This window comes from Ambystoma mexicanum, chromosome 5q, assembly GCF_040938575.1.
Source record: "Ambystoma mexicanum isolate Mex_15411 chromosome 5q, UKY_AmexF1_1, whole genome shotgun sequence".
Lineage (NCBI taxonomy): Eukaryota > Metazoa > Chordata > Amphibia > Caudata > Ambystomatidae > Ambystoma > Ambystoma mexicanum.
The window spans coordinates 1,358,341,956-1,358,369,916 of record NC_090933.1 but is presented as its reverse complement, the minus strand read 5'-3'; the positions used below and the strand labels follow the sequence as shown (position 1 = coordinate 1,358,369,916).

General features: G+C 44.8%; 1 protein-coding gene across 3 annotated transcripts in view; it reads left to right on the top strand.

Moving 5' to 3' along the window:
• The window catches only part of LOC138498147 (4-galactosyl-N-acetylglucosaminide 3-alpha-L-fucosyltransferase FUT6-like), a 281,117-nt gene that overhangs the window by 41,852 nt on the left and 211,304 nt on the right, over window positions 1–27,961 (top strand). Inside the window, exon 1 of one of the 3 annotated variants that reach the window (XM_069622026.1) lies at window positions 7,755–7,777. The exons of 1 other annotated variant lie outside the window; for it this stretch is intronic. Coding sequence is in view for 1 of the 2 variants with exons in the window: in XM_069622024.1 (XP_069478125.1) it covers window positions 9,230–9,233 (4 nt within the window). In the remaining variant the exon portion in view is untranslated. Of the gene's footprint in view, window positions 1–7,754; window positions 7,778–9,059; window positions 9,234–27,961 lie in introns of those variants that run through there. One more of the 3 variants, XM_069622024.1, reaches the window with a different exon arrangement.

Here is a 27,961-nt window from a genome sequence, read left to right as displayed (position 1 = left end):
TGCCTTAATTAATCTGTGATGTATATATGTATTATGAACAACTTGTGTATCTGGGAAATATGTTTTTGGGGAAAATAGCTTTACTATGTAAAAGCAAAGGGGAGGGATTTCAGTTAAGCCATAAAACACAGCATCACTCTGACACATATGACACACTGCTACTGTCTCAAATCAGGGGACAGGAAATTCTCTGACCTATCAGGATCCTTAGAGGGTTGGGCATAGAGAGTCAGCCTCCCCACCCACTTTGGAAACACATAAATAGGGACTGCTGAGACCCAGAAAGACATTTTTTTTCCACTCATCATCCGATTTCTTGATGCAGCACCCTGCAGGACTCCAGATTCCAGATCCAGACTCCAGACTCCAGGTAGATCCAGACTCCAGAACCAAACTCTAGAACCTTGAAGCAGAGAGGCCTAACCCACAAGCTGAACCCTTTTCAGCAGGCATCAGAATCTTTTGCAAACCTTATTCTAACCCCTAAACTTCCACGGGGCCTAACCAAACCATTCAACAGCCTGGCTGAGCTGTGTTGCTTCTAGATAAGAACCCTGTGCTAGAACCAAGATCCAGACTCAGAGAGAGCAGTGCCGTAACCTAGAACCCCTCCGATCCAGTCCAAGAGACAGAGCAAACCAGAGGCAGTGCTGTGAGCAGAACCCAGTGCCTGAGACCTGTCCGGTGGCGAGTCCAAACCTTTGACCAGATCTGTGGCGGGCCCATTCCATTCCATCCCAAAGCCTAGGAGTGAGTATTTAGCCTACAACTGTACATAGTCATCTCTTAGTTTAGAGTTATCATATTCAGTCCATTTCAACCTGTCCAGAACTGCATTATAGATGTTGTGTCTATCCTAAATTCTTCTCTCCTAAACATAATTCTTGATAATTGTAGCAATAATCATTTTTGCGCTGATATTTTCTGAAGAGGGACAGGTGTTTTGACGGACAGAGATCAGAGCGGTGGCGCAGTGGTTCTGGTGGCTGCCCGTTGAGTGTCTTGCTTCTTCATAGCTCCTTAGTTTAAGCCTATCCTTGTTGGTAAATCTTTAAAGCGCGATCTTTCATATTTTAAATCTTGATTTTATTTCCAAAAGATCGACCTTCACAAAAACCTCTGTAACTTTTGAACCGCACGTCCTAGAAACGAAATGTAACTGTCATTTTGAAACTAAGATCCTAAGCTTTCTAAGAACCCCAATATATTTCCTTATAGGTTTTCCATAATCGTGTTTCACACACGCGGAAAAATTGCTGCGAATTGCAATTTGGCTCAATTTCATTTTCTGTCAAAATAGCTGTTTCTTGCTTTCCACTGCTGAATTTCGTTTTCAATCTGATAATCATTCATGAATCATTGCTAGTGTTGACCTGTACCAATCCAAAGTAATTCTCACTAGTGCTGAATATCCTTTAGTGAATTAAAATAATTCTAGCAGATTTTCCCATTCATTGCAATCACATTCAAAAGCATTTTGACCTGTGTTTTAAAATCATACCTGTTCTCTCTAAGCGTGCTGGGGGAACTGGGATTGAACTGTATTATTGATTGTATTCTTGAAAACTGTATTATTGATTGTATTCTTGAAACCTGTGCCCTCCTTTCCATCTCTTCATATTGCATAGTGGGTGAAGTGAGTAGTCACAGGGGAAAAAGTACTTATATTGTCTTTTGATTGAAACCACATCAAGTTTATTTCTGTGTTGCCTTTTTCCCATCATTGCATTTCCTTGAATCATATAAAGTATTCTCTACTACAGTATCCTTCCTATTCCTACTCCTAAGTGATTCAAGAGATTGTTGATTTTGTAATATTACCCATTGTTGATTACCGTCCATATTCATAATTGTGCTATCAGATATTATTTTATTCATAAAAGTGTGATATATATATATATATATATATATATATATATATATATATATATATATATATTGTTTAATTCTTCAAATAAACCTTTTAATTTGCAAAACAAACCTACTTCTTGGCTCAGTGAGGTCGGGGAGACCCAAAGAGAGGGGCGTTGTATAAGGGTTCATCATCCAGATTTAAAGAACATTGACATAAAAATATATAAATAAGGGCTTCCATTGGGCATCCCATACTAGGCATTGACTAAGTTGGAGTGCTGGATTGAAGTCACTTACACAACCTACATAACCTTCAAGTCTACACCCTAGTGGAGTCCATCTTCCTGGTCCTATCTGCTCCTGAAAGTGACAACCCCCACCCCCTTATGGCCACTCCCTCATTCATTTTGCCCTGTCCATTCCTGCCCCACTCTCCCATCCTCTTCCTCTTCAATCACCAAACGTATACTCAAGGCCAAATCTATGATCCTTTACCTCGACTAAGTCACCATCTCCCTTCAATCTCTGCTTTATGCACTTGCTAACTCTGTTGAACTTCCCTTGACTGGATTCTACTCTGCACTGTCTACACATTTCAATGATCACTTCCTAACCGTTCCTGCCTGTATCCTCAAACCTCGATCGACCATGCCCTCTAGCTGCGAAGTTCACCAATTCCTCACTACTCATCCCGACAATCCCCCACTCTTCTCACCATCTAGAAAGACTCTCTAACAGCCCTGACCACAGCCTTGGACCAAATGCTCTTATTATAGTAATCCTTTTTCGTCAATCAACTTGCCCCCTTGCAAAGCATCCATGAACCTCTAGGCCACGCATTGACCCCCTCAGAACCACTCAATTTCCTCTTCTCGCTCAGTCAATGAATGTAAGTCTTATGTTCCCACTAAACTCACCACCATATAGGACTCCATGTCCACCCTTCTATCTGTTGAACCCCTCCCTCATTCTCTTCTCCTATCATCTTCTGCCCACTCTTCTACCTCGCTACTGCATCACCTCTCCTACTGAGCTTCTACCCATCCTTTTCCCTGCCAAGCAACCCATGTTCCAATGAATCCCTTTGGGCCCCATATTGTTAAGGAAGTTGCACCTGTCACCTCCACCTACATCGCTGCCTTGTTCGACCTATCTCTGTCAGCTTGTATCTTCCCAAACTGTTTTAAAACAGCCACAGTCAACCGGCCCTTGTTCAACAGAATGACTTCTAAGAATCCACAGAGATTGTGCTCCTCCACGTTGAAAGTACTCTCATGACTGCCCATCACTCCCACCTCTCCCCCATTCTCAATCTTCACAATATTTTAGCTGTCTTTGACAATGTCAATCATCCCACCCTCCTCCAAACACTTTCCCTCCTTTGTTTCAAGGACATCATACTCGACTGATTGTCTTTTTATCTCTCTTCATCTCTCTGACCCATACTTGTTGTTTTAATAGGACTCTGGTAACTCCTCCCGAACACTGCTTCCTGTGGGTGTCCCTCAAGATTACTCTTTGGTTCTTGGATCTACTGTAGAAAGTTACATGAGGCGGTGTGATTCCTTTTCTGAGTTGCTTTCTTTCTGTTGTTCTTTCCCCATTCTGCAATTAATAAAAACCTTTATGCCAGCAGGGATGTAATTTCATCAAAATGCCAGGGCTAGCGAAAGGGACATCACATGACCCTTGTTCTCCCTGATGACACAGAAAGTGATGTTGTTTCACCCCACCGCGAAATGGCATCACAGTAAGTGGCTTAATGTCATTTGATCCGGCCCCAAAATGACATCACAGGAAGTGGCATCACATAGTATTGTCCTTCAGTAAACTAAGAAAAATATGGTTACGATTCATACAAGAATGGATCATCATATGTAGCCTTATTATGAGTGTGTCAAGGCCCATGTTACCACAGGAAGTGTATGAATCCAAATGCCCCCTATATGTGTATCTGTCCTCTCAACATGACTGCAGAGCGAAATCACATTCTGGGGGACAGGCGTGGATCGGTGGGAATAGGGATGGGGGAAGCGAGAATAGAAAGGGAGAGGGAGAATATTTCACCATGGAAAATGTGTTCTTATAGTCAATGCGTATGATACCCAGCTCATTTTCAGGCTACCCTCGGCCTCCTCTTCTCCTTCCCTCATCTCTGACTGTCTTTCTGCTATCCAGGACTGGTGTGCCGCCAATGACCTCTGCCTTAATGCCAGTAAGACTGAGATCCTACTCATCGGCACACCCACTCCCTCCTTTCTGCAGCTCTCTGGCCGGCCTCTCTTGGCCCTCTTCCTGCTCCTACTTGCAAGGCAAAAAACCTCGGGGTCATCTTCGATTCCACACTCTCCTTCTCTCCTCACATATCTGACATCTCTAAGAAGTCACACTACCAGCTACACCTCCTCAGAGGTATCCTTCCCTTCCTCTCCTTCCCCCAGAAGTTCACTGTCTCTAGAGCCCTTGTTCTCTTGAAGCTGGACTACTGTAACAGCCTCTATCTAAATCTTCCTGCCTCTACTCTCCGCCCTTTGCAACTCATCCAGAACAGAACTGCGACACTTGTCCTTGGCCTCAAGCCCATGGACCGTATCTCTCCAGGACTGAAATCACTACACTGGCTGCCAGTGGCTGCGAGGATCAAGTTCAAAACCCTCTGCATTGTCCACAAGGCCGTCTGGGGCCTTGGGCCAAAATACCTTCAACTCCCTCTTCCTAAATATCTTCCTTCGCGAGCTCTTCGCTCATCCGCCTCCAACTCACTCATGGTTAGCCGCTTTTCCAAACAACGAGTTGGTGGCAGATCTCTCTCCGCTGCAGGGGCCTCCCTCTGGAACAGCCTTCCTGCCCCCTTGAAACTTGAGGAGAACCATCTCCGGTTCCGGAAGCACCTCAAAACCTTCCCCTTTGCCTCCGCTTTCTCTCCCCCTCTCCCCTGCTAAAGTTACAAAACTGCAACGAATCTGTAACTGGGCCACTCACCTTCTCGGTCCTTGGCCCAGCCACTCTCCCCTGCACTGCCTCCCTGGCACCCCTTGCACTACGGGACTGTGTCTGTATCCCTACAGCCCCTCCTTCCCAGGACTTATCTGCACTTACTCGCACTGCCACTAGCTGGCCCTTGTTACTTTCCTGTATGCTATTACCCTGTACTGCACTTTCCCCTCTCCCTTTCCCCTTGCACTTCTCCCTTTCCCCTCCTCCCTTGCACTTGCGCGATCTGAATGACACCTGGCCTAGTAGGATCATTGTATGTCTCCTCTTGTTTTCCCCCCCCCTGCCTCGTCACGCCTTGAAACACTTGTGTATAGGCGCTTTATAAATACCATATCATATCAATGGCATCCACAGTCTTTCATGATTTTTTAACTTACCTTCAGCATTATTTTCTCATTCGACAAGTTACCTTCAGGGTTGCCTCTCAGTAGGATGCGTTGTGTTGCACTGTTACCTTCAGGGTTACCTCTCAGTAGGATGTGTTGTGTTTTACTGTTAGCTTCAGGGTTACCTCTCAGTAGGATGTGTTGTGTTGCATTGTTACGTTCAGGGTTACCTCTCAGTAGGATATGTAATGTTGCACTGTTACCTTCAGGGTTACCTCTCAGTAGTATGTGTTGGTTGCACTGTTACCTTCAGGGTTACCTCTCAGTACGATGTGTTGTGTTGCACTGTTACCTTCAGGGTTATCTCTCAGTAGGATGTGTTGTGTTCCACTGTTACCTTCAGGGTTACCTCTCATTAGGATGCTTTGTGTTGCACTGTTACCTTCAAGGTTCCCTCTCTGTAGGATGTGTTGTGTTGCACTGTTACCTTCAGGGTTACCTCTAAGTAGGATTTGTTGTTTTGTACTGTTACCTTCAGGGTTACCTCTCAGTAGGATGCTTTGTGTTGCACTGTTACCTTCAAGGTTCCCTCTCTGTAGGATGTGTTGTGTTGCACTGTTACCTTCAGGGTTACCTCTAAGTAGGATTTGTTGTTTTGTACTGTTACCTTCAGGGTTACCTCCCAGTATGATGCATTGTGTTGCACTGTTACCTTCAGGGTTACCTCTCAGTAGTATGTGATGTGTTGCACTGTTACCTTCAGGGTTACCTCTCAGTAGGATGTGTTGTGTTGCACTGTTACCTTCAGGGTTACCTCTCAGTAGTATGTGTTGTGTTGCACTGTTACCTTCAGGGTTACCTCTCAGTAGGATGCATAATTCTTTTCATTATGTCCAAGTTATAACCTCCAACTGAGACTGTAGATGTGCCTTGCTTGTTTCCAGTGACTATCTGACTAAGATGGTAGTGAATCATATTCTCATTCATGCGATCTAATGATCTACATTCTACCGTTGACAACTGGTTGGGATTATATTTTAATATGTCACGACTGACTAAACTGTTCAATGACCTACAGGTTTTCAAGTTCCACCTTATTGATAGCATCTGTCTGTCAGATTCAGGTAATACCAATGGTTTATACATAGTATAAATACCAAATTTACAACTCATAGTACATGTCAAAATCGAGTGGTCACTCAGGGCAGACCTTTCTATTGTACAGGGCGAAGCCATCGTGGCTAGGGTTTTTGAGGTGACAATGTAATCAATGGAGGAGTTATATATTCCTCTACTCCAGGTCACTTTTGACCCATAACTTACAAAAGGAATAACTTGCATGTCCCATTCTTTAAAAAAGTCTGACCACAGCTGGCCCCTCTCACACGACAAATTTATATACTGAATATTTTGACCTTCATTTTCCAAATTTTTTTTATGAGAGTGGAATTGAAATCCCCACCCACAATAATTTCGATGTTGGGCATTTCGTCCACCACCTCCAACAATAAAGCATTCAGTCTTTCAAGAATACCATCAATGTATGTTCCATTTGAGTTCCAGTATAAGCCTATTATCAACAATGGAGCATTCTGATTACTCCTTGACATTACAATAACTGCTAGCATCTCCTCGGAGGAATATATCTGCCTTATTTCCACATTATATACCAAGGAGACATAAATGGCAAGGCCGCCCTTTGGACGACCAAGTTGGCCCTTTTGAGCATGACTGAAAAAGCTTGTAAAACCCTCCATAGGAATATCTGTAGTGGCCATGGTTTCTTGTAGGATAATGATTGCTGGGCGATTCTCGCAGACTTTAAGTTTTTGAAGCCACAACAATTCCATGATTTTACTAAAAAGGAATTGTTTTATGATTTATCATCTCCTGGGGTCTCTTTAAGGATTGATTTCATCAAAGGTTCAAGCCATGCTAAACTTTTTATGATTTGTTCCACAGACTCTGCTTGTGAATTTACCTTTGCCTGCAACATTGTAAGTTGATTGTCATTATATTCACTTTTTATATTTTGCTGGCTTTCTATTTCTTGAAATTCGAGGAACTCAACTGCATCATCCATCGTATGGAATTCAAATAACTTATAACCCAGAAACTCCAAGTCCCCATAATGGGTCCGAATCAGTGAGGCAATTAGAAGTGATTTAAATTTACATATCATCCGATAATTACATGAGGGTGGTAATTTTATCCAATCGATATCATTTGATACCAAGTTACGAAAGGCCGGGATTTGGCAAAAAATCTTCATTACTGCACCTCGATTTAAACTAGGATTGTCAAGCACTGCTTTATCAGCCCTCCATCCTAACACAGATTTCATTTCCAAGGGAATACCTTTTGGGTAGACTACCTTTCCCAGCTTTTCTATCTCATTGTTTTTTTCCTTTTCCTTTTCTGATAGTGCTGGGAGGGGTGGCTCTTGCGCCCCTTTCATGAGATAAACATCTTTCTCCAAGGTTGGCAAGGAGTTGCCATCGTCGTTTTTGTCTTGGACGCACCTCTCTATATTCTTTGTACTGGAAGCCTCCTTCTCTACTATGCCCTTTGATTCTTTGGACACCTGGACAGTCATTGTGGTAAGTTTTTTATCAATTTTATCAAAGAAGGTTTGTAGTTGTGTTTGAATTAGCAGAGAGGAGTGATCCTGCAACCCACCCATATTAGATATCTTTAAGCCAGGACTTACATGATGTGGCATTACAGGTGCCTGGATCAAAGGGGGTAATATGGCATCTGCTTCGACAACCTGTGAGTTTTTCTCTTCCAAATATAGCAGTTTTTCTTTGCCCAATTCCTTTATCTCAATGCCCATATCATCTAATTGCCTTTGGCCAAGACATAAAACAGAGGAATTAGGACTTCATGATTTTATATTTTTAGTTTTTTTTGAGTTTTTTTTGTTTGTTTTCCTATCGGCACTAGTGGCATAGTAGATACACCCTTTCTTTTCTGAGCTCTTGCAAATGCTTTTTTTGCTTTTCTAGACATAATAAAATGTGGATTGTTGTAAATCAACTTTTTCAACGTCACTGATAGACTTATCCACGGTTGATACTTGATTCACTATGTCAAGGTCAATCAAGTCTGTCAGAGCCGTGGGAGTATCAGATCGTTCCGGCAGTTCTTCTGCTGTTGTCAGTGGAATTCCACCATCATTACTCATTAACTCTGATGGTATTAGTTTTGCTGCTACTATGATATTTTCCAGGACTAGTATGCGATCATGTTGAAGTTTTGCAATTTCAAGGTACTCAGGAGCAAGAGATTAGTTTTGACTGACACTCAATGGTTTCTGCAGATTTTCACCGTTCACCGTTAAGTCTATATTCACATCTGTTTGAGAGGATTGGTCATGCTGAGTGAGATGGTTCTTCTCAGCTTCCTTGTGCCCCAGCTGTTTTATAATCAGCAATTGCGATGCCCAGAAGTTGTTACACTTTTCTTGGGATGTCATGAACCCTTCTATTCTACATAGTGTGTTCATAATTTCTGCATTAGATGTACTTAACGCATGGATTGCGCCATGAGTGTACTCGTGGCCTTTATCAAGGAGGTTCAGAATTCTCGTTAAGACCGGAAAATTCTGGAGCTCTTGAACGTTTAAATCCACAAGAGTATCCTCAAGTGGAAAAAATGGAAGAGAAGGGTTTGGACGACGTAATGGATTATTTCTTCCCTTTTGCTGATTGGTGTCCCCACCCAAAACCGGAGAATGGACATAGCTGATGTCCTCATGGTTGTTTCCAGACTCATAAGTAGGTGAACTAGCCTTCGGTGTTGTATTCTTTTTTAGTATCTTCTCATCCTTTTTTAAATTCTCTTTTAACTCTTTCAGGTTTACTTCTATTGCAGCATGAAAATGAACCTGATCCCTAAAGCCATGAGAACTTGCCGCGGGTGTAGACGGCCCATTAGACAGTCTCATTCGGCTGTGTAATTCTGCCAGTACTGCAGGGGCTACCAATGATGTATCTGATGCCGGCAGAAAAGACACGTCTGCAACCGCACCCAAAAGCGAATTGTCATTAATGGGTATGTTGCAAATCAGGTTCTTTGGGTGTGTGGAAACATCAACCGCCTCAGGGCAGGTGATCTTTGAGGAAACCGGTATTACTAATGATTCATCTGTCATCACTGAACCTCTATACGCTATAGGAACACCCAGGTGAGTCCCAACTTCTGATTTCACGTACCCAGGTTGTGTCATATCTGCATTAGTATTTCTTATATTGCGTCCTTTTTTTTTTATTTGATTCACAGAGTCTTCATAGTACTCGTCCTCTGAGACATTTCCCTCATTTGAGGCGGCTGTTGAATTATTTAAACACCGTTTCCCACTACGTAAATTTTTTACCACGGTTGACTATTTCTCCAAGTAGTGCCACACAATTAGTTATACTTTACGGGAATTCTCGTGCACTCCTACACCAGGAGTGTAACCACACAAGACTACAGAGAGAATAGTCAAAAACAGAAGGTAAAAAAAAAAAAAAAAGAGAAAGAAAAGAAAAAGAAAAAAAAAGAAATATATATAACTTTCCCCTAATTCTGTCTTTCTTGCAATCTAAACTTTGCAATGTGGTGATTACCCCAACTACATGTAAAAAAAAGAGGCGAATTTTTACCTACAGATATTCACACTCCCACACCTCCACGCATCCAAACAGCCCAACAGCCACTTGTAAAGCCCACTTCGAATGCGCGCGCGCGCTCCCTAGATATTGAAAGTGAGGCTTGGCTGGGCGGAGCGGGCCACGGGCGGAAGGCGGGGACAAAGTATCCTTGATGACTGTAGGGAGAAAAGAAAGGAGAGGGGTTACCTTCAGGGTTACCTCTCAGTAGTATGTGTTCTGTTGCACTGTTACCTTCAGGGTTACCTCTCAGTAGTATGTGAAGTGTTGCAATGTTACCTTCAGGGTTACCTCTCAGTAGTATGTGTTCTGTTGCACTGTTACCTTCAGGGTTAACTCTCAGTAGGATGCGTTGTGTTGCACTGTTACCTTCAAGGTTCCCTCTCTGTAGGATGTGTTTGTTGCACTGTTACCTTCAGGGTTACCTCTCAGTAGGATGTGTTGTTTTGTACTGTTACCTTCAGGGCTACCTCTCAGTAGGATGCGTTGTGTTGCAATGTTACCTTCAGGGTTACCTCTCAGTAGGATGTGTTGTGTTGCACTGTTACCTTCAGGGTTATCTCTCAGTAGGATGTGTTGTGTTCCACTGTTACCTTCAGGGTTACCTCTCAGTAGGATGTGTTGTGTTGCACTGTTACCATCAGGGTTACCTCTCAGTAGGATGTGTTTGTTGCACTGTTACCTTCAGGGTTACCTCTCAGTAGGATGTGTTGTTTTGTACTGTTACCTTCAGGGCTACCTCTCAGTAGGATGCGTTGTGTTGCAATGTTACCTTCAGGGTTACCTCTCAGTAGGATGTGTTGTGTTGCACTGTTACCTTCAGGGTTATCTCTCAGTAGGATGTGTTGTGTTCCACTGTTACCTTCAGGGTTACCTCTCAGTAGGATGTGTTGTGTTGCACTGTTACCTTCAGGGTTACCTTTCAGTAGGATGCATTGTGTTGCACTGTTACCTTCAGGGTTACCTCTCAGTAGTTAGTATGTGTTGTGTTGCACTGTTACCTTCAGGGTTACCTCTCAGTAGGATGCTTTGTGTTGCACTGTTACCTTCAAGGTTCCCTCTCTGTAGGATGTGTTGTGTTGCACTGTTACCTTCAGGGTTACCTCTAAGTAGGATTTGTTGTTTTGTACTGTTACCTTCAGGGTTACCTATCAGTAGGATGCATTGTGTTGCACTGTTACCTTCAGGGTTACCTTTCAGTAGTATGGGATGTGTTGCACTGTTACCTTCAGGGTTACCTCTCAGTAGTATGTGTTCTGTTGCACTGTTACCTTCAGGGGTAACTTTCAGTAGGATGCGTTGTGTTGCACTGTTACCTTCAGGGTTCCCTCTCTGTAGGATGTGTTGTGTTGCACTGTTACCTTCAGGGTTACCTCTAAGTAGGATGTGTTGTGTTGCACTGTTACCATCAGGGTTACCTCTCAGTAGGATGTGTTTGTTGCACTGTTACCTTCAGGGTTACCTCTCAGTAGGATTTGTTGTTTTGTACTGTTACCTTCAGGGCTACCTCTCAGTAGGATGCGTTGTGCTGCACTGTTACCTTCAGGGTTACCTCTCAGTAGTATGTGTTGTGTTCCACTGTTACCTTCAGGGTTACCTCTCAGTAGTATGTGTTGTGTTGCACTGTTACCTTCAGGGTTACCTCTCAGTAAGATGCATTGTGTTGCACTGTTACCTTCAAGGTTCCCTCTCTGTAGGATGTGTTGTGTTGCACTGTTACCTTCAGGGTTACCTCTAAGTAGGATTTGTTGTTTCGTACTGTTACCTTCAGGGTTACCTCTCAGTAGGATGTGTTGTGTTGCATTGTTACGTTCAGGGTTACCTCTCAGCAGTATGTGTTGTGTTGCACTGTTACCTTCAGGGTTACCTCTCAGTAGGATGTGTTGTGTTGCACTGTTACCTTCAGCGTTACCTCTCAATAGTATGTGTTGTGTTGCACTGTTACCTTCTGGGTTACCTCTCAGTACGATGGGTTGTGTTGCACTGTTACCTTCAAGGTTCCCTCTCTGTAGGATGTGTTGTGTTGCACTGTTACCTTCAGGGTTACCTCTCACTAGGATGTGTTTGTTGTACTGTTACCTTTAGGGTTACCTCTCAGTAGGATGCGTTGTGTTGCACTGTTACCTTCAGGGTTACCTCTCAGTAGGATGTGTTGTGTTGCAGTGTTACCTTCAGGGTTACCTCTCAGTAGTATGCGTTGTGTTGCACTGTTACCTTCAGGGTTACCTCTCAGTAGTATGTGTTGTGTTGCACTGTTACCTTCAGGGTTACCTCTCAGTAGGATATGTTGTGTTGCACTGTTACCTTCAAGGTTCCCTCTCTGTAGGATGTGTTGTGTTGCACTGTTACCTTCAGAGTTACCTCTAAGTAGGATGTGTTGTGTTGCACTGTTACCTTCAGGGTTACCTCTCAGTAGGATGTGTTTGTTGCACTGTTACCTTTAGGGTTACCTCTCAGTAGGATGCGTTGTGTTGCACTGTTACCTTCAGGGTTACCTCTCAGTAGGATGTGTTGTGTTGCAGTGTTACCTTCAGGGTTACCTCTCAGTAGGATGTGTTGTGTTGCACTGTTACCTTCAGGGTTACCTCTCATTAGTATGTGTTTGTTGCACTGTTACCTTCAGGGTGACCTCTCAGTAGGATGCGTTGTGTTGCACTGTTACCTTCAGGGTTACCTCTCAGTTGGATGCGTTGTGTTGCACTGTTACCTTCAGGGTTACCTCTCAGTAGTATGTGTTGTGTTGCACTGTTACCTTCAGGGTTACCTCTCAGTAGGAAACGTTGTGTTGCACTGTTACCTTCAAGGTTCCCTCTCTGTAGGATGTGTTGTGTTGCACTGTTACCTTCAGAGTTACCTCTAAGTAGGATGTGTTGTGTTGCACTGTTACCTTCAGGGTTACCTCTCAGTAGGATGTGTTTGTTGCACTGTTACCTTCAGGGTTACCTCTCAGTAGGATGTGTTGTGTTGTAGTGTTACCTTCAGGGTTACCTCTCAGTAGGATGTGTTGTGTTGCACTGTTACCTTCAGGGTTACCTCTCATTAGTATGTGTTTGTTGCACTGTTACCTTCAGGGTTACCTCTCAGTAGGATGCGTTGTGTTGCACTGTTACCTTCAGGGTTACCTCTCAGTAGGATGCGTTGTGTTGCACTGTTACCTTCAGGGTTACCTCTCAGTAGTATGTGTTGTGTTGCACTGTTACCTTCAGGGTTACCTCTCAGTAGGATACGTTGTGTTGCACTGTTACCTTCAAGGTTCCCTCTCTGTAGGATGTGTTGTGTTGCACTGTTACCTTCAGAGTTACCTCTAAGTAGGATGTGTTGTGTTGCACTGTTACCTTCAGGGTTACCTCTCAGTAGGATGTGTTTGTTGCACTGTTACCTTTAGGGTTACCTCTCAGTAGGATGCGTTGTGTTGCACTGTTACCTTCAGGGTTACCTCTCAGTAGGATGTGTTGTGTTGCAGTGTTACCTTCAGGGTTACCTCTCAGTAGTATGCGTTGTGTTGCACTGTTACCTTCAGGGTTACCTCTCAGTAGGATGCGTTGTGTTGCACTGTTACCATCAGGGTTACCTCTCAGTACGATGGGTTGTGATGCACTATTACCTTCTGAGTTACTTCTAAGTAGGATTTGTTGTTTTGTACTGTTACCTTCAGGGTTACCTCTCAGTAGGCTGGGTTGTGTTGCACTGTTACCTTCAGGGTTACCTCTCAGTAGGATGTGTTTGTTGCACTGTTACCTTCAGGGTTACCTCTCAGTAGGATGTGTGTGTTGCACTGTTACCTTCAGGGTTACCTCTCAGTAGGATGTGTTTGTTGCACTGTTACCTTCAGGGTTACCTCTCAGTAGGATGTGTGTGTTGCACTGTTACCTTCAGTGTTAACTCTCAGTAGGATGCGTTGTGTTGCACTGTTACCTTCAGGGTTACCTCTCAGTAGGATGTGTTTGTTGCACTGTTACCTTCAGTGTTACCTCTCAGTAGGATGCGTTGTGTTGCACTGTTACCTTCAAGGTTCCCTCTCTGTAGGATGTGTTGTGTTGCACTGTTACCTTCAGGGTTACCTCTCAGTAGGATGTGTTGTGTTGCACTGTTACCTTCAGGGTTACCTCTCAGTAGGATGTGTTTGTTTCACTGTTACCTTCAGGGTTACCTCTCAGTAGGATGTGTTGTGTTGCACTGTTACCTTCAGGGTTACCTCTCAGTAGGATGTGTTTGTTGCACTGTTACCTTCAGGGTTACCTCTCAGTAGGATGTGTGTGTTGCACTGTTACCTTCAGTGTTAACTCTCAGTAGGATGCGTTGTGTTGCACTGTTACCTTCAAGGTTCCCTCTCTGTAGGATGTGTTGTGTTGCACTGTTTGCGGTTGCTTCATGGACTTCATCATTACTGTAAAAACCGTCAGACTTCTCCGATATTCATCTCCTTCAGTCCCTAGAGCTAAGTTTACAATGGGTTTGATTACTGCCTTGGCAAAGACTGCCACCTGATCACCTTCCTGTATCTCTTCTACATGCTTGCATAACTCATGAGGAACAAAACATTGAAAGTTCTTATTTCTATACATTACTAGTATTATTTTCTCACACTTTTAAACAAGTATACATTTTCAGTTTCAAGAGTACACATCCGACCATGCAAGGTCTGTAGAAATTGAAACCTGTCCATCCACTTGTGAATGGGGGCTTCTGCATTGCCATTCTAGTGCTGCACCCTTACACAAACTCCCAGAAGGAGAGTACTTGCAGTACTCTGCCTGCAAACCTGCCGTGCCAAGCACACATGTAAAGAATAGGTAGGTATTATACTCACATCTTGAAAACCAAGATCAAGCCTGCCCCATCGTCTTCCTTGTACTATCGTGAGGCTTCTTGTGTAAGACTGGCTCTTGTGTGATTTTGTTTGCAAACAGAATAATACAAAAAGTGATAAAGACCTACAGTGCATTAGTGAGTGTTCCCGTACTTTAAGAAAAAAGAACAAACTTCTTGGCTGCATGACTCCAACACTCGCTTTGGTGTTCCTATAGGTTTCATATCCTCTACGCCCTGTACCTCTCCAAAGAGGCACAATTTCCTTAACAGTTAGCACTATTGTATTGGCCAGGGGTCGCAAACAAACACCCAGGGGTCACAACAGCAACCCCTAAATGATGTCCCTGCCAATGTGCTCTACTCAAAAATGGAATACAAGACTACAAGTCCCAGAATGCAAAGAGAAAGACAGAATTTCTTGAATGGGGCACGTACGTTGGCATGCATTATCTGCCAGTGGCAATGCTGTGACGCAAAGTGCCTCCATTTGTTATTGGTCCGTAGACTCACATGGGCTCTCACATCGCACCCAATGATTACAAAATCATATGTTTTCACCCGCCATTGCGACTGAAATGCTTGAGAAGTATGCTGTATACTCCTCTTCTCCACTCTCGTGCCACACCTTTGCGGGGGACCTGCTCTTCTCCTCTCCCGCCATCACGCCCCATTTCTGTCTCCTTCCTTCTATCTTCTACGCTCACTCTCATGATGTACTCTCTTTTTAGACTCTGTTTCTCTCTTCCCACTCCTTCCTTACTTGTCCCTCTCCCTACATTTCTTTTCCCTGTTTAACCCCCCTCCATTCTCTGCTTCGCTCCACTCTTTTTATCCTCCTCTCACGCTCTCTTCTCCGTCCTCTCCTCACTCTCTTTCCTCTCATATTCATCTGTTCTTGCTTTAGTCTCCCTTTCTGTCCTTCTTTCCCAATTCCCCATGCCTCCAATCCCCCTCTCCCCTCTGCCTCTTTTCCCTCTCTCCTCTTGTCCCTTGACAGGCTCAGCTGAAGATGTTTGGGGGCCCATTTCAACAGTTGGGGGCCTCCTTGCCTAGAGCAGAGATCAGTCTGAGGCACCTGGAGGGGGGCGTGGGGGTGCATACATAATAATGGGGACAAAGAAATACAGCCAGGGGTTAATAGCCAGCAGTATTCAAGAGTTGGCCAGACAGGTTAAACACTAAATGCCCACAAAGAAGCTATACATCCTTCCTTGTCAGCACATGGCTGATGTGGAGGAACTGGTATTAAAAGGCAACTAGGTGATAACACTTCTGAATACCCAAAGTGAAGTAATGAGTGAAGGGCTACAGCGCTGCAAAGCACATATTTAATGGAACAGAACGAAAGTCATATAGAAAGAAATATATTACCATGTTATAAGACTGCTGAATGGCAACATGGAGGCAGTGGCTCGAGGCCCGGGGCCCCTTGCAACTGAAAAGGTTGAAAGGCCATGATGCCATCCCTGCCCCTTGGCTTGAACCGGGATTTGCTTTCTTTTATTTGCAGTCTATAGAAAACCGAATTGTTCCAACTGTTCTGTCAAAACCCGTTTTCCCTTACTGTCACAAATACTTGTAGGATACGCGGACAACCAGTGGCTTTTGTTGTTATGCAGGAAATGCTGCAAGTATGTTGCTTAACAAGTCGCTCCTCATGCCTTATTTAGGCTGAAAGGTAAGCGCCCTTTCCCGTCAGCATTGCGAGCAACTAAATAATTCAGAACCGGCCGAAGCGGCCACTTGCACAGCTCGGGCTGGAGAACGATACGGCCACTCTACTCTCAATCACTGATGTCATTTCATGCCTAAAAAACACTGGAAGGAGAACACGAAGCACGAGAAAGCTGCAGAGGCTCGATCCAGTGCAGAGGCCAGCTGAAAACAACAAACTACTTTACAAAGGCGCAAGCTCCATGTCAGGGGGCCAGGGGTCGCAGCTGCGACCCCTAGCAACCCCCAAATGACGTCCCTTTATGAAGCATTTTGAGCCGTAGGCATTGGATGTTGCAGTTCAGTATTGCAGAGAGACAAATTGGCACTCAGAGGGGGTGGGCATTGGGGCCCTTCCAACCTCCAATGTCCCCCAGAGGGGTAGGCATGGCCGTGGAAGGCTTCCCACCCGTGCTTAAGAGAGGTTCCCATCCCCTCTTGACAAGGCCAGGGCTGCTCTCTCTGTCACACAAACCATGAGTTGATGTCTTTGAGGTATCCATGGGGTATTAGTTGGCCTTTTTGGTCATTGCTGGTTTATTATGGTTTAGTTAGGGTATAGGTTTGATATCTGTAGTTGATCAGCTGGAAGAGTGCACTCGCACTGGGAGGTCTCTTACAATTTAGCAAGGATTTGGGGAGGTTGGCGGCTGCCGTGGCTGCCCATCATTTTAGGGCAGGCATCTCCTTTATAGGAGAGATGTGGAGGCCCGAGTGTAGCACGTGTGTGCCTGGCACCTGCCATCTCTTTTAGACCAAGCAGGCTCACGGCTGGTAGGTAACCCAGTTTGTCACTGTTCATCCAGTCACTCTGGTTCTCTAGGACATTCTGGAAACGCTTCCCTCTAAGGCCCTCTTTTGGACTTCAGGGAGGGAAGTATTCAGACTATGACTGATCGGTCATGGAGGGCACGCCCCTGCACTCGCCTGCCACTGCTGCCAGGATGTGTGCACTCTAACCCTTAGCAGGGTTTTCAATGGACCCGTCCTCCCTGGGGATGCGCTCCGCTAGGCTTTGAAGACCATCCTCCAGGCAGGGCCACTCCCCCTGCCTCCTCCTCATATACCCCTTCTCTGCTGCAGAAGGGAGCCACAAGGACACATTAAAGCATCACTGGCACAGAGTGCTACAGAGTGCTGCAGAGCGACGAAAGCAGCAGCATCTTTGTTCTGTTAAAACTTGCCTTACACCTGATTGGCTCGGAAGGAGACAGTGGTTTGAATTGTTTTTAGCATCAAACGGGAGTGCCAACTTTTCAGTATTTGCTAAATGGACCGAACTGTTGAGCAGGGACAGCAGTGTTTATTTTATTGTTATTGGAGGAGATATGTTCTGTATGTTTCACAAAGATCGCTGCAGCAGACACATTAACCTCTTGAGCTATGTTACTGGAATGGGAATTTTTGAACGTTGGGCTACAAGTGTGGCTCTGCATCAGGCACTTTAACACTCTGAGCTAACTTACGCAGATTGCAACCGGCAATGACTTATTTTGATTATACTTTTTTTGTTAATTTAACTATTTTTATTGTAGTTGTTGTTTATTACTGATTGATGAATCTATACTTAGCACAACCTGAATGCATAGATGTGTCTTTCATCTATGCCAGGTGAGTTTTCTATTCGATAGTAACCCTGAGCCCCTCGATTAGGCCACACCTCTGATATAGGCGACTTAAGTACCCATGGCTCTTTAGAAAGAGCACTGGAAATCCCGTTTTATGATATTTGAGTGCCACCTCCTTGATTTTTCACCCCCACTTCACCACTGTCCTTACCTTATGCCAGGTGCAGTAGCCACCCTTCTGCCAGCCAACCACAGCTAGAAAGAATCCAGGGTCCGCTGGGACTGCCAGATGAAATCCAGGAGCACCGTGTTTGAACCGCTTGAGCCAGGCCTCCATTGGACTCAAGCACATGTATGTCACATACATACATGCCTGTTCTACAAGCGCGTCCTTTGCGGCCTGCAATTCTTCATTGTTTTGCATATTGTGCGAAGGGTGATTTGATTCACATGTGTGCTGCCAATTGAAAGAATTTAATGCCAGGAACGGAGTCAGGAGGAATGTATGGCGGGGGGGGGGGGCAAGATGGGGGGGCCACACCATGCCAAGCCATAACTGAAGAATCCTAGGGGCATAACTGGTTTCATCTGCAAGGTGTCTGTTTAAGGGCGGAGTCTGGGGCTTGCCACAAATGTTCACTGGAGCACAATGGTGCATTTTACAGCACAGGAGAAATACTGGGTAAATCCCAAATTTGTTTTGTTTAAGGGGGATTGAGAGGTATAGGGACCACTTAAACACAGAGCAGAACAAACTGCTCAATTCCGCCTCTCTTAGTCCACCTAAAGGGATGTTCAGGGGAACATTCGGATAGATCATCTATTTCATGTATCCAAATTGCATATGGAACAAGAGATTAATGCCAGTAAAGTGAACAAAGTAAAAACACATTTTAATCAAATTATTCAGTACACAACCATGTAGTAGGTGCTTTCCACAAGACACGGCATACATTAAGTAAGTAAGTAGTTAAAATTTAGAAAAGGAAAAGAATTCCAGAAATCTCACGTTATATACCAATAGTGACTGTGGTTAGTGAGTGACATTCATGATTCATCATAATGACATCATATTTTTAAAGTGTTTATCATATTGCATTATGGCGGAGCACACTATGAGTGCACAGCAAAAGAAAAATTCTTTTGCAACCAAAAAAGACAAACATTTTTTAGATGTCTGCAGGAGGTCTACATATGTTTCGGCTAACAGGTTACATCAACACCGTCCCTGGTGTTCTGCTGTTTTTATTGTAGCCCTCTTCAGGACAGTACATTGCTTTGATAGGTTGACAGGTGTTACAAAAAGTCCCCAATTTGTCACAGTTTTGTTGAATAGTGTGAAAAAAACAAATGTGAAAATGTGCATTAGTAACTGATCTGGAAAAAAAGGCCAGTTTCTTGTACTAAGTTAAAACATGGCAGTGTTAAAAACTTTTTGGCGGAGTTCATATGCAATGGGGCTGTTTTATTTCCCCTACAGAAAACTTTCCACTGACCTTTTAGTCTGTTGTGGTCGGACTAGAGCTTTATTATTTTAGAAAAAGAGGAGATTTCTTCGTTTCTGTAGAGTGCGTTATGCGATAATCTTTTCGAGTTCTGCTTCTCACTTTGTTCAAGGTTGATCAATTTGCAGAAAAAAGTTACTCTCTTTTTTTAATGCCGTGATTCAGATGTTGTTACTTATTAATATGTTAATTCTTGTTTTTTAATTTTTCGTTATGCAGGACCTGTTTGTCAAAACACCACATGAGTTACTCAATTACTCAATTTCTTGTCCTTCCATTCCTATGATCATTATACAAGTTGGATCACTCGTGCACTAACCTCTTTATTTGCCAACATCTTAAATTTTTCTTGGTTTTATGGTCCGTCTTTTCCCTTGGCTGTAAAGCAAAGGGAGACAGTCAGAATGTTTTCTAGCTTCTGAATGTTTAATTTTTATTAGACGCTCGAGGCATTTTTAACAGTGACTCTGTGTTCACCGCATGGATGTTGCCAGCGGTAAAGCGGGATTCAAGGAAAAGGATGTTGTCTTTACCTTTTTCAGCGCTACGATAGTTCACGGCGTCCTCGCGATTCCATCGCTCGTGGGTCTTTAACTCCAGCGATTCTTGGATTCGGGATCGGGGGTTGCTTTTGTTTCGTTTCTGTTGTTGTGTAATGTCGCATGGTCACGTAGCGGAACGCTAGAGCTTCTTGCCTGATGATGTTGGTTTTATTTTGTCGGCCATTCGGTGGACTAAGAGAGGGGTAATTGAGCAGTTTGTTCTGTTCTATATACTGCATTTCACAGCACGTCTGTGCTGGCAACTTTCTTGTGAAAGCAAATAAGATTTTAGAAAGAACTCTTTTGGGGCTTCTCCTCAGAGAGCTCCATGTAATATAAGAAAAGTGTTCTTCTGTGTTAGAACTACACTCTTCTGATTCGCTCGATATTTCTATATAAACAGGATTTGCAGCAAATGAACGAGGTATCCACCAGGAATTACTAATTTCAGATTTTACAGGGAGCTCCGAATCGGCACAATCAGCAATAAAACACAGGACCTGAACCTTTTGAGGCAACAGTCTGAATTTCCAAAAGGTGCCCATTGCGTGTTGCCTCTGTAAACAGTCAACAAACATTCAAAGCAGCGCCCTGATTCCTTCCTGCCCTATGCCGAGGAGGAGCTGTGTGCGTGGGTTGCCTGAAATATCAACCAATGAGGAGTTGCTTTCTGGAAATGGAATGCACAAGCAGTGCAAACAGGACGCAGATGGGGGGCTGTGGGAGAAGGAAATGGAATGCACCAGCAGTACAAACAGGATGCAAACGGGTGTCCGTGGCGGGAGACGGAAATGAGTGCGGAAATGGAATGCACCAGCAAACAGGTTGAAGACGGGTGGCTGTGGGGGACGGAAATGGAATGCATGAGCAGTGCAAACAGGATACAGATGGGGGGCTAGGGAGATGGAAATGGAATGCACAAGCAGTGCAAACAGGATGCAGATGGGGGTCTGTGGGAGAAGGAAATGGAATGCACCAGCAGTGCAAACAGGACGAAGATGCGTGTCCGTGGCGGGAGACGGAAATGATTGCGGAAATGGAATACACCAGCAAACAGGTCGCAGACGGGTGGCTGTGGGAGACGGAAATGTAATGCACGAGCAGTGCAAACAGGACGCAGCCAGGGCGCTGTGGGAGAAGGAAATGAAATGCACCAGCAGTGCAAACAGGACGCAGATGGGTGTCCATAGCGCGAGTCGGAAATGAGTGCGGAAATGGAATGCAACAGCAAACAGGTCACAGACTGGTGGCTGTGGGAGACCGAAATTGAATGCACCAGCAGTGTAAACAGGACGCAGACGGAGTGCTGTGGGAGACAGAAATAGAATGAACGAGCAGTGCAAACATGACACGAACGGGTGGCTGTGGGAGATGGAAATGGAATGCACGAGCAGTGCAAACACGGCATGGACGGTGGCTGTGGGAGACGGAAACGGAATGCACCAGCAGTGCAAACAGGACGCAGATGGGGGGGCTGTGGGAGACCGAAACGGAATGCACCAGCAGTGCAAACAGGATGCAGATGGTTGGCTGTGGGAGACGGAAATGGAATGCACAAGCAGTGCAAACACGGCACAGACGGGTGGCTGTGGGAGATGAAAATGGAATGCACGAGCAGTGCAAATATGACACGGATGGGTGGCTGTGGGAGACGGAAATGGAATGCACGAGCAGTGCAAACACGGCACAGATGGGTGGCTGTGGGAGTTGGAAATGGATGCACGAGCAGTGCGAACATGACACTGATGGGTGGCTGGGGGAGACGGAAATGGAATGCACAAGCAGTGCAAACATTACATGGACGCGTGGCTGTGGGAGACGGAGTAGTCCAAGATTTCAAACTTAGCGTTATACTCTTCCAATTATCTCCCACAGGCGGAGTCTGTTCATGGGACCAATTTTTACCATAGAGAGGAGATAATGGATGCCCAATCCATATCATTCGACGCCCCCCCTTGGGCCACCCTATCGGTAGTGGCAGCAGCCTTGGGAAAACTAGCGGTAGATTGGCACATCCCATTCTTAACAATTCCCTTCTCTAATTCCTGAATCAGAGAAATTTCAAAACCCATCTCTGCTAGTTCTTCTTCTTGGGTAAAGATTAGTTCTCTTACTAGCGGAGAGGACAGAGACATGATACTTGTGCTCAAATCCTCTCTAACTGGGAAGAAAACTCTCCCAATATCTGCCGATGACACCAAAGCCAAGCTTGGGATAGATGCAAAAATGGTTAAAATATTTGGCTGATTCAAACAATTCTGATAGTCCGAGCCTAGAGTGCAGTGGATCTTAACTTGATGAGTTGCATGGCCCCCACCCTTCACCCTCTGTTGTGTGCCTATTTTCCCTTTGAGTACATCAGAGTAAGAATGTTTTATTGGTGGGGCGCCCGCTGGACCATAGCACAGCTCTGCATTCCCTACAGGAGCGCTAGTGGGCCCTCGAACAGTAGCACTTGAGGGGTAGTGAAAGCGCTGCAACAAATTCTTCATACTGGCTGACACTCTAAGATAATTAGATTCCGGGGGGAGGTCAGCCACCTCTTTAAGGAATATTGATTTCCCCATTCCCGATCCTGCCACCACCCTGTCTATAGGGAAAGTCGGATTAGGACATGGGAGGGGCAAATGTGTACTAGGGCTATCCCCTGTATCCAATGTGGGTCTGGCAAGGTCGTTTGTAACACCCTGACTCACCACTGGCACCTCATTTGGCACTACAGGGGGCTTTACTGCTGAGCTTGCCTATACCATTTTCCCATCCACTTTATTCCCCAACATAAACAAGGTAGTTGCCCCCTCTGATTGGCCCCAGATAGACGGAAATTGACTAGAAATTGGATTTAATCTACCAAGACCTCCTCCCTGCTCACCCCAAGACCCAGTTAAATATGGGAATGGGGTTATGGGAGAATCATTCAGTCTCACGCCCTGATTCATATTGGTAGCTCCCCATACCCTTGTAATGTCCGTACACTTTACCAGTGACTCTATGATAGGATTCCGGAGGGCCGAGACCCCGACCACCCTATCTGGTAAAGTTGAAATATTCTCAGATGTGTTCTGAGCTACCAACACTGGTTCCGGTAATGGAATTACCTGTTCCGGAATGGGGGATAGTCTAGCCTGAAACAGAGTCTGGTGGGCCTTTCTAAAGATAACAATCTATTTTTTGGGCCCCCGCCCTCCGCTTCAAAGCTTTACCTTTCACCACAATTATGTCCACCACCGTCCCAGTAGTTCCCTGTCCTGGCCATTCCACTAGATGATGACCTTGCTCCCATGTGGGTTGGCTCATCGTTTGAACGCAGATCATCAGAGATTTCGAAGCATTATCAGAATTTGCCTTAGGCTGTGGTACAGATCTAATTTGATCCTCATCTCTCATGGGCACGTAAGCAACCCGAATTTCAAACTCTAATTCCTCAAGTTTTGAAGTAACATTAGTCAATATAGTGTTAGTGGATTTCAATTTAGCCCATATGTTGTCATATGGGGCAACACAAGAACTTAACACCATATTCAGAGCCGATACAGTAGGGTGAGATAGGCGAATATGTTCATCCACCTCCTTCAATGTATGATGTAACTCTGAGGAGCCTTCGTGACCTCCCAGGTCCTCCCTCGTTGGTAAAGGAATTTGACAGTCTTCTTGGTTGTGACCAGGTGATTCCACATTTATGACATCCACCAAGAGAGTTGGTGAATCAAAAGTAGTGGCATTAAGAGATCCCTGAGACTGTGGATTAGAGTGTGCCATATTCAGGGCCTCCAGTTCGTCTTGTGCTTGAACAGCCGATTCAATGATGCTAATGTCTGTCAGATCTCTAAGACCCCCAAAATTGGGCTGCGTAGCCATCACTGAATGATCCAACATGGCTGTTCCCTCTAGGACTGGTAAGGATTTAATCTCAGTGCTTGTGGTAACTGTTTTAACAAAATAGTGGTCCATAACTCTTTGACCTGAGATAGGCTTTAAGAGCTGCATTGAAATTACTGCTTTACACCCCTTCTGATACCCTTGGGGTGTAATAGTTGAAATAGGGAGACTTTCCAACATTGACTCTACGGCCTTTGTTCTCTTGCCGATCCCTTTACGGATCAGCCCTATTGGTTGAAGTACACAGGCTGGTTTAATAGTAATATGGACCGTTTTTGTAGCTGTTTTCTGGACTTCACATGCCTGAACCTCATCATCAGTAGTAAATGTTACCCCTGTTTCTGGTGGTAGTGGGATATTTGCCATTGTATGAATACTTTGCCTATTCTTTGCAGGTATTAGAACATCCCCCAGCTGGGTACCACTAACTCCACAGGGTAACATCATAGGCTCTTGTCAAGGTGTACTGTCGAAATTGATGAATCCCAAGGTCTGAAAGATGCTTACGGTGAAAGTGCATGACACCCAAGTTCTGATATGGACCTTCTATTAAAACTGATGAATCCCAAGGTCTGCAAGATTCCTAGGGTGAAAGCGCATGACACCCAAGTTCTGAGAAAACGGATGAAACCCAAGGTTTGGGAGAGACCTAGGGTGACAACTGACGAAACCAAAGCTCTGGGAGAGACCTGAAACCCAAGTTGTGTGAGGGCACTACTGTGAAAGCTGATGACACTCAAGATCTGTGAGAGACCGAAGGTGGAAGATGACAGAACCCAAAGCTTGGGAGACTACTGTTAAAACCGAGGATTCCCAAAGTGTGAGGGAGACCCGCAGTAAAACGTGATGTAACCCAAGGTCTATGAGAGACCTCCTGTGAAAGCTGATTAGTCCCAAGTTCTGGGAGCAACCCAAGGCCAAAGCTGATGAAACCCAAGCTCTGCAAGACACCCGAACCTCAGGGTGTATGAGAGACCCACTGTGAAAGCTGATGAATCCCACAATCTGGGAGAGACTTAAGGTAAAAGCTGATCAAATAGAAGGTCTGAGCGAGACCTGAAACCCAAGGCTTTGGAGAGACTTACCGTGAAAGCTGATGAAACCTAAGGCTTTGGAGAGACTTACTGTGAAAGCTGATGAAACCCAAGGCTTTGGAGAGACTTACTGTGAAAGCTGATGAAACCCAAGGACTTGGAGAAACCTAAGGTGAAAGCTACTGAATTTAAGGATCTGGGAGAGAGCTACTGTAGAAGCTGTTGACACGGACGGTTGGGAGTGACCTGAGGTATTCCAGGGGTGGTGAAAAGATCATGGTGCACTTTGAAGAAGGCAGAGGCTGAGGGAAAGCCTAAAAGAAGATGCCTGAGTAAAGCAACCACAGCACCTGACCCCCAGGCGAGGTCTTCAGAGAGCTGGTGAAGCTGGAAGACTGGACAGGCATCCGGACTGGGAGCCAACCCTGGAAGAGTCTTTCCAGAAGAACGTATCTGTTTTGCTTTGCTAGTTTAGGGCTGACTGTGTGAACCCTTTTGCTAGCTGAACCTTGGAACACTTTGTGTTGAGTGCTCAGGGTAACCGGGGTCTAAAGAAGCGTTAAGATGAAGTATTTGAAGTTTCTCTTGACCACATCATTTTGGAAATTCCTTTGTAGAGTAGGGTGTGCAGTGAATGATCTATTTATGCCGTTCAATTAATCTTTGTAACCCCTTCTTTATGCATATGACCAGCAAGAGGTATGCAGAATACCTAGTGTTACATTGATGTCATGTTTTTCTTTTTTGGAGTACTGGCATTACGACAAACATAAACAGGTGGACATGGGTACAGGCCAGATAATCTTTTGCAATTTCTGGGCAGAAAAAATCAAGGTTAGCAGCCGTGGGGTGGGATTGTTCCTCATGACAGGTGAGACCTGCAAGGGATGGGTAAGGAGAGGGAAAGTGGATAGCTGGGCCGGTTAATGCACGTGCAGATTCGTTCATTAGATATTGGGCCTCATTACGAGGTGGGCGGTAAGGGATTACCGGCACCGGTAAGGGCACCAGTGCCGGTAATCCCTTACGGCCCTACTACGAGTTCCCTTTGCGGGTCCTCCCTTAACACCTGGTTTTACTTTGGAGCTAATAACGGTACCGCGATTTGCGGTACCGTTATTAGCGCCTTCCCAGTTCCCTTTGAGCCCTATGGGGGCTCAAATGGGAATGGGGAATGGCCCTGGTGAATGGGCATTATCACCCCGCCAACCTTGGAATGGGCGGTAATAGCTCCATTCACCATGGCGGAGTCGGTAAGGATTTGGAGGCAGCTATGGCGCTAATAGCGCCATGGTTACCTCCAAACTCATAATGAGGCCCATTGTGTTCAAAGAGTCAGGCTTGACCTTGTGTTCCCTGTTTTTAGGAGAGGCGGGAGATACTTCCAGCATTTTGGGCTGTACACTGCAAAGGATCTAAGCATCCACATTGTGTAGATGAACACCTTGGTAATCTAATGCCGTTGCATCTAATGTTTATGCAAGTTTTAAGGAAAACGTGGGTGCAGAGGAGGTAACACAACCCTGACAAAGAGTTGGAGAAACAGTAGCCAAACAGATGGTGTCCAAAAGGTATCAGACACTCCCGTCCCCTGCACACCTTCTTGCTGAATAACAGGCAATAATTTGTCGAACATTGGAGAACAGTATGTCAAGAAAAGTTAATCCTTATAACATTTTACAAGGTACACATTTTCAAAGGTCAGTAATGACACTATTCAGTGATACATTCTTTGTCCAAGTCTTTATTTATGTTCATAGATTAGCAGCACAACACATTTCGGGATGGTAACTCCCTTTAATAGGGGCAGTTCAAAGGCTCTATACTGTGATAAATGTAATAAGCAAACTGTCAATTGGAAAAGACTCAAAGTAAGTACATATACAAACAACCAAATTGTGGTAATTACTTCAATATATATTTACTATTTTCATATTGGAATCCCGCAAGAGTATTCGTAGCACTACTTGTACTAGTTGACTCCATTTAGAGTAATAGTAGATCAGATTGTACAGGCAGAAAGGTCATGAGAAACATCCATTGCATTCTCTAAGTGACGAGTGAGGAAAGAGGTGGTAGCGTATAGTACGTTGAAAGGGGATCAGGAAACTACAGCAAACACCTGGTGAACGCGTGTCAAGAATAGATAAAGAAAAGCCGAAACATATATATAATTGACGGTACCTGGAACAGTACCTGTAAATGAGTCAGGAAATCATAAATGGTATCTCGGCTGTGAGACCAGACACAATTAAAAGAAGACGACCTGGATTCCAGTGTAAGTCTCTCATGTAATTGGAGAACATGCGGGTAAAGGAGACATAAAATAACCTTGAAAGTCGAAGTTCTGTAGGTAATAGATCAAATAAGACGGGCTTAGCATGAGCAAAGTGCCTTTCCAGGTAAATAATGTCTTTGACTCGGCAGCATCATACAAACGCAGAGGGTCCTTAGAATGGATGGGTGGTTAGCATCAGAATGAAATTCCTCCCTAAAGTTCTCATAGCAGAGTGTTGCAAAACACTCAGAAAAATAGCGTGTCAGAAGAATGAATGAAGAGTTTAATCTACACTGGATTGTGTGACCACACTTGATATACTCTATAGCATTTGAACCTTCCTTATGGTCTGAAACCAAGCTGGTGGTCGTGGAGGCAACCAGCAGATTCAGTATGCAGATTAAGCTGGGAGATGGCCAGTTTTTCCAGGAGTTTGCCCAGTGATGGAGATCGGCGATAGTTTGCCAGAGAGGAAGGATCAGTAGAGAGCATCTTAAGAAGGGGGCGCACAGGGGATCGCTTAAGGGGGAAGGGAAAGTTCCAGTGGGAAAAGAGTGGTTGCAGAAATCAGCCAAGGCTGGAGCAAGGGTTTTGATGTGGTCCGTGATCATTCTGGAAGAGCAGGGGAGCACCTGCTTTGACAAGACTTTCATAGATTGGACTTGTCTAGAAACCTTGTCAGGAGTGAACAGTGGAAAGGAAGAGTAAGGAGCAGGATAAATGGGTGAAGAGGGGCCTGGGGTGGGAGAGGGAGAGGGAGAGGAGGTATACTTCACCACTTAACTTTTGCGATGTCAA